The following is a 6,000-nucleotide window of genomic DNA, read 5'->3' as shown; positions in this document are numbered from 1 at the left end:
TGTGGAGTTGGGTGGGGAGCGGCTCAATGTATAAAGCACATTCGGGGCCCCAGCAACAATCCTGCCAGAGAGGCGGGAGTGCGAGGTGAATCTAGCGGTCCGCCTCGGTGCCTCCTGGTCCAGAAGGTCAGAGCCAACGGGGAGGGGGTCAAGGCGTGAGCCCAGGAGCCGGCAGGAGCTCAGGAAGGCCGGTTCCCCGTTGGGAAAGAGCGTGTTTAAGGCGTGGTTTGAGAGTAGCTAACTGGAGACCCCCGTGTTCGGGCGTGGGGGGAGGGAGCAGGGACGAGGAAGTGGAATAATAGGGGATTGTGAGGAGTAATTTCTTCCCAGATTACCGAGACTCAAGACTTCCCAGAGAGTGGCAAAGAGCCCTGGAAGAAATAACCCAGGAAGGCCGCGGTTCGGACCGAGGCTTCCCAGGGCCAGGTTCAGGGTTCGAGGTGCCAGCCCCGCGACTGCTGGAGTCTGGAGGACGGGAGAGTGGCCGGGCCCAAAGCTGCGGCTCTGACGTCCAGTTGCGCGTCTGGGGCAGCGTGTCCCGTAGGGCTCCGGGGGAAGGGAGCCGCTGCCGCTGCGGGGAATTGGCTTGGGCAACGCCGCTGAGCGTTCGAACGTCGCTGCCCCCGGGCCTCGGGCAGCCTCTCCTACCTGACTCAAATTCTGGGCTTAAAGCCCGGGGGAATTTGTCGCTTTCACACCGAACAGGCCCAGTCGCACCGTCAACTTCACAGGCTGGACCCAGCAGAGGCCTTTCGCCTCCGCCCAGCGGTCTCCGCTGCGGCCCCTCAGCCTCGGAAGAACCGGGGGGCGGCCCTCGCCCCGGGAGAAAGCAACCTGTGGGGGCACTGCGTCCTTGCAAGCTGCAACGAGACGCGGCCGCGCTCACCTGGGCGTTGCGCTCCCTCAAGCCCCGGAGAGTTTAGAAGCCGGAAAAGCCCAGGGAGCTGGAGCTTAAATTGTCCGGGCCGGGCCAGGGCGCCCGAAAGCAGCGAACACGAGACTCCCAGGAACCGCGTGCGCCGGGAGGCACCGTGGCGCTCCCGGGCCGGAGCCGCGCAGGCTGCCGGCTGGGTGGGGCCTGGGTTTGCTTCTCACTCCTCCTCCTCTCCGGGACGAAGGGGCAATGAGATCGTTCAATTAAATGTTTAATTGCGAATTCTGGTATGCTTTCTGGGAGGTTAGTCACAGCTGTCTCAATTATTTATGGCTTCTGGCAAATTTCCGACCAGATAAGTATATTCTATTGTGAAGCGTCTTGCAGGAAATCTTATAAATACTTGATGATTCCTTTCAGCTGCAAGGATGCTGCGTCCACGCCTCGAGAGCGCGGGGCCAGCGAGCTTTGGGAACTCCTGTTCCAGGTGTGGAAGGAGCCTGCGGCCGACACCTGCCTCCTTCCCCCGGGGTCGCTCGCTGGGCCCGCGGCAGTCCCCGCCCGGGAGGAGCATTGGGGGCGCCAGGGGCCACCCCTCGGCCTCGCAGGCGCGGAGCTCAGCCCGGCCCTGCGGCTCCGGGAGTTGCTGAGCACCCGCGGCCGGCGGCTGGAGTCCTGGGTCCCGCTCCCCGGTGCCCGGCGGCGGAGTCGCCACGCAAGGCGGGAGGGGTGGCCCTAGAGCCCGTCCCTCTAGTTTGGAGCTACCTGTCCCCGCCCTCGAGCCGGAGCGCGGCGCTGGAGACCCGCGGGGTGGGGGCTTGGCTGGGCTGAGCCCCGGAGACGCCAGGGTCCCGCGGCGGCTGGGGCGCCGATCGCATAGGGAGGAGCTCCTTTTTTTTTTTTTTTTTAAACCAGACCTTTAAATTTTCTGTTTTCAAAGAAGTAAAATATAGCAAATATGTAACCCGGCAGCTCTGTGAGGCTCCAAATAAGAAGGGTCCAGAACACTAGGTGGGTAAGTTTGATTTTGAAAACATAAAACTTCTGTATTTTCCAGTCCCTCCCCCCTCCGTAGTCTCCGAGTCGAATACATTTTCACATCTTTTTTTTCCCAACCGGATCTTTTTTCTTGGTAATGTTTGATCATTATCTGACAGAAATTACTACTGATATCACTCAGTGAACGGCTTAGCACTGACCGTGGGCTTAAAGGTGGAGAAACGATGAGAACAAGACATGAAAAGGTCAACATCTCCAGGCAGACACTGAGAAGTGGAGTTGTGTGAAACTCATTCAGAACCATTTCGACCTTTTGTGTGACTTTTACTTCAGCGTTGCTTCATTTCACAACCATGAGAGAAAATACTCTAGGGTGATTCACTAGGACACATCTTTTTTATCACTAATTTTTACTTAGGAGAATAATTTCGGCTTGGCAATGCCAAGAGAAGTTCTCAGAATTATCCGCGAGGAGAGAGGTTCCCAGGCAGACCAATGAATACAATGCCCTAAGTTGATTTCAAATAGTCCCCAAACATATTATGTAGTCAGAATGTAAAAGTGTTGCAAATATCTTTACCGTAGACCTTTAAAAGTTAAATTTAGAGCAGGTAAACTTTAATTAAGTCTTTATTTAAGATACTTCAAGGGGTGGAGTTAACATTTTTCTTTCAGATTTGTATTTCCTTAACATGAAAAGTCAACAATGAAAACAGAATAAGTTATTTTATTACAAGAACAAAACAGACTTGCTAATTTTATGTCTACTTTCACCAATATTACAAATGCAAAGTATATATTATCATTAGATGGAAGTTATCAAACTCCAAGATATTTTGCATAAATGAAATACACTCAACTTGCAAAATTAGCAAGTAGAACATTCAAGTATCTACAGTCATAAATAGTGTAAAGTACATGCCATATCTACAGTGTGGGGAGAGTATAAACATGTGAAAATGAGTTCTTAAGGAACAATTAGAATGTTTGTTTGAACAATTTAAAATATTAACAAGGGTACTCAAATACAGAATCAACCAAAACATTTATTTATTTTTTCTCTTTTTTCAAGAAAAACTGTCGAGCTTCTTCCCAGGCCTGCTGAGGAAATCTGTTAGCCAGCTCAAGATAGTCTTGGGAACCAAGGCATTTCCCTGAGGGGGAAAAAAAGAGAAAAAAGTGAAATAAAAGAGGGTTAAATTCTTTGAAGATTCATAAATTAAACTTATTTTGATATCTGAGTATAAAATGGAGATACCCCCTTCAAATAAACCATGACACATTTTAGGTAAATAAGGTGATTGATCTATGTGTATCAATCTATCTGTAGTATAAAATATATGACATATTTTAACCACAATCCAGTTTGTGCTTTAACATATTCAGACATTAACTCTTACAGAAATTACAAAAAAAGATGTTTTTGGACTCCACAATGAGAAAAAAATTAGCAACCAGGCAAGCACAGTGGTGCATGCCTGTAGTTCCAGCTATTTGGAAGGCTGCAGTAGGGGGACTGCTTAAGCCCAGGAGTTAGAGGCTATAGTTTGCTATGATCGCACCTGTGAGTAGTGACTGCACTCCAGGATAGGCAACATAGACCCTGTCTCAAAAAAAAAAAAAAAAAAAAAAAAAAAAAAAAAAAAAAAAAAAAAAAGCAAACAAACTAAAATGACAGTCCTATATTCTATCCTTAAGTTAGCCATGAAAGGGGAAAACTTTATGTAAATGATGACGTTTTCTGAAAGTCTATTTAATTTAAAACATGAATGTAGTTTAAGTATATCTTTAAAATTATTCAAATCTGGCACTGCCTATCTAACAAAGCAGTAGGAATGAATGATAGGAGCTGTACTGGCCAGTGGCATAGGTAAAGTAAACAATTGCAGCTAGACAGACAGTGGGTATTTGAAAACCAAAATTCTTCCTGGGCAGTAGGAATGTGGTGTTACCAAGAGCTGCTTTTATACTTAAAGGTTTACCTGGACAATGAACTCAAAATACTTGAGACATTTTATGGGGACTTAATCTAGGCAAAAGGGGAACAAATAATCCAAGTTGCAAACTGGCAACTTAGTGAGGCATCATCATTAAAAAAAAAAAAAAAAAAGCAACATATTATGAGCTGTCATTAACATAGTGATGACCCTTTCTGAGCAAAGGAGAGACCAATTCCCTATTTGCTGTTCTGTGAGTTAAGCTACTGTAACTGGGGAAAGCATGAAAATCAGGGAAGATGGTCCCTTGGAAAAGACAGAAGGTTGACTTCCACAGGCCTCAGTCCACCAAGCAGACAGAGGCAGCTTCTGGGACTGTGTCTTCCAGACCATGTAACAAATTGTGACTCATCTTTATGATCAGGAGAAACAGAAAAAAATGCTTATACTTCTTAGTGGCAAACAAAACAAAACAAAATAGCTGTACAATTGAAAATAAGTAAGATTTTTCCAAGCATTTTAATTTATTCAAAATAAAATTGTTTTGTAAGAGTAGTTAACACATTTTGCTGATTTCTCCCAAGTATCCGCCAGTAGTTAAACAAAACAAAACAAAACAAAACAAAACAAAACAAAACAAAACAAAACAAAAAGGGCTGTGACTGGGTCAGGGCAGAACTGAACTTGCAGACTAATTCTTGCTCAGACAAATGGTACCGACAAGGATGCTGACTTGGATTTCTGAAAAGTCGTATAGCCTTCTGTTTAACTTTTCTGGGTGCCTGAGTCAATAAAATGTCTTTTTTTTTCCTTCATGATATTGTAACAGCTTTAGTTATATTTTCTTTGCACTTTTCAACACCTGTCCACTGTACAGGACTTTTTTGTGTGTGTGTGTGAAAGAGTCCAAGGTAACACCTCCCACCCCCACCAAGTAAAGGTTTCTTGGTGGGTACCCTAAAGGGTCCTGCTGGGAGTATACCTCTAAATGGCCACTTTAAAGACTATCAAATTAATGGAAGAATTGAAGAAGATCTGGATTAGGGTCTCATTCATCAGAGATGCTGTCATAACAGCCAAAGAGCAACTTGTACTTCTCAATTACAGTCTGGGTAGCAGAATATTTAAAAAAGTAAAAATGTGGTAACAATTCTAAATCTCTGACTCTGATCACAGCAAACACCCCAGCAGGAATGCTATAGGAAAAAAAAACTTGTAAATCTTTTGCCCTGGACTTTGCCAATTAGATGACTTTTTCTCCATGTAAAACAATTATTTTCAAAACAAAATTTCAAGTACTCGAACTTAGGGGGAAATTGTGGGCTACTATTACTGATAACTTTATTCTGAACATGGATAAGGAACCAGACCTATGTGATTTCAGCATTTATGCAAGTCATGTGGGCCAATATTAATGATCTGGCTCCTGTATCACAAAGCAGCTCTTTAGTGATTATTCACCATTTAATATATCTTGCATGAGATGATTATTATACAAAGATATTTGTGCTTTTCTTTTACTCCCATAGATTTCTATACATATTTGGATGCATTCATGCTTCATAACAAAATTGATTTTTTTACTTACTGAAATATATTTGGTATCTGAATCTCAAATTTTAGGTTATGTATAAAATTGTACATACAATGTAAAAGTTCCAGAGGAAAGGATAAGAAAGATGTTCATTTGGCTAACAAACACATGAAATTTAATTTCAATAGAGACATACCTTTGGGCTGGTAAGGCTGGTTTTCTGCTTGACCTGGAGTCTGTGCCAAATCCTGTATGAGGAGAGAAGTGTTTTTCTATCAATGCTATGAACAGAGAATTTCACTAAGGGTGGTTTTTTTTTTTTTTTTTTTTTTGTTGTTGTTGTTGTTGTTGTTGAGACAGAGTCTTGCTCTGTCGCCCAGGCTGGAGTGCAGTGGCCGCATCTCAGGTCACTGCAAGCTCCGCCTCCCGGGTTTACGCCATTCTCCTGCCTCAGCCTCCCAAGTAGCTGGGACTATAGGCGCCCACCACCTTGCCCGGCTGGTTTTTTGTATTTTTTTTTTAGTAGAGACGGGGTTTCACTGTGTTAGCCAGGATGGTCTCGATCTCCTGACCTCGTGATCCGCCTGTCTCGGCCTCCCAAAGTGCTGGGATTACAGGCTTGAGCCACCGCGCCCGGCCTAAGGGTGGTTTTAAAT

General features: G+C 44.9%; 1 protein-coding gene across 2 annotated transcripts in view; it reads right to left on the bottom strand.

Annotated features, from left to right (window-relative positions):
* Window positions 1-2,474: 2,474 nt before the first annotated feature.
* The window catches only part of LOC108519190 (S phase cyclin A-associated protein in the endoplasmic reticulum-like), a 121,247-nt gene continuing 117,721 nt past the window's right edge, over window positions 2,475-6,000 (bottom strand). The window contains exons 7-8 of one of the 2 annotated variants that reach the window (XM_017858030.1): window positions 5,541-5,592; window positions 2,475-3,027 (exon numbers count right to left, since the gene is read on the bottom strand). In XM_017858030.1, the coding sequence (XP_017713519.1) occupies window positions 2,924-3,027; window positions 5,541-5,592 (156 nt within the window). In that variant the 3' untranslated portion in view covers window positions 2,475-2,923. The remainder of the gene's footprint in view (window positions 3,028-5,540; window positions 5,593-6,000) is intronic. The other variant, XM_017858029.1, reaches the window with a different exon arrangement.

This window comes from Rhinopithecus bieti, unplaced genomic scaffold (genome assembly GCF_001698545.2).
Source record: "Rhinopithecus bieti isolate Rb0 unplaced genomic scaffold, ASM169854v2 scaffold_47256, whole genome shotgun sequence".
Classification (NCBI taxonomy): Eukaryota; Metazoa; Chordata; class Mammalia; order Primates; family Cercopithecidae; genus Rhinopithecus; species Rhinopithecus bieti.
The sequence above is the reverse complement of the archived record's forward strand: the minus strand, read 5'-3'. Positions and strand labels throughout refer to the sequence as shown.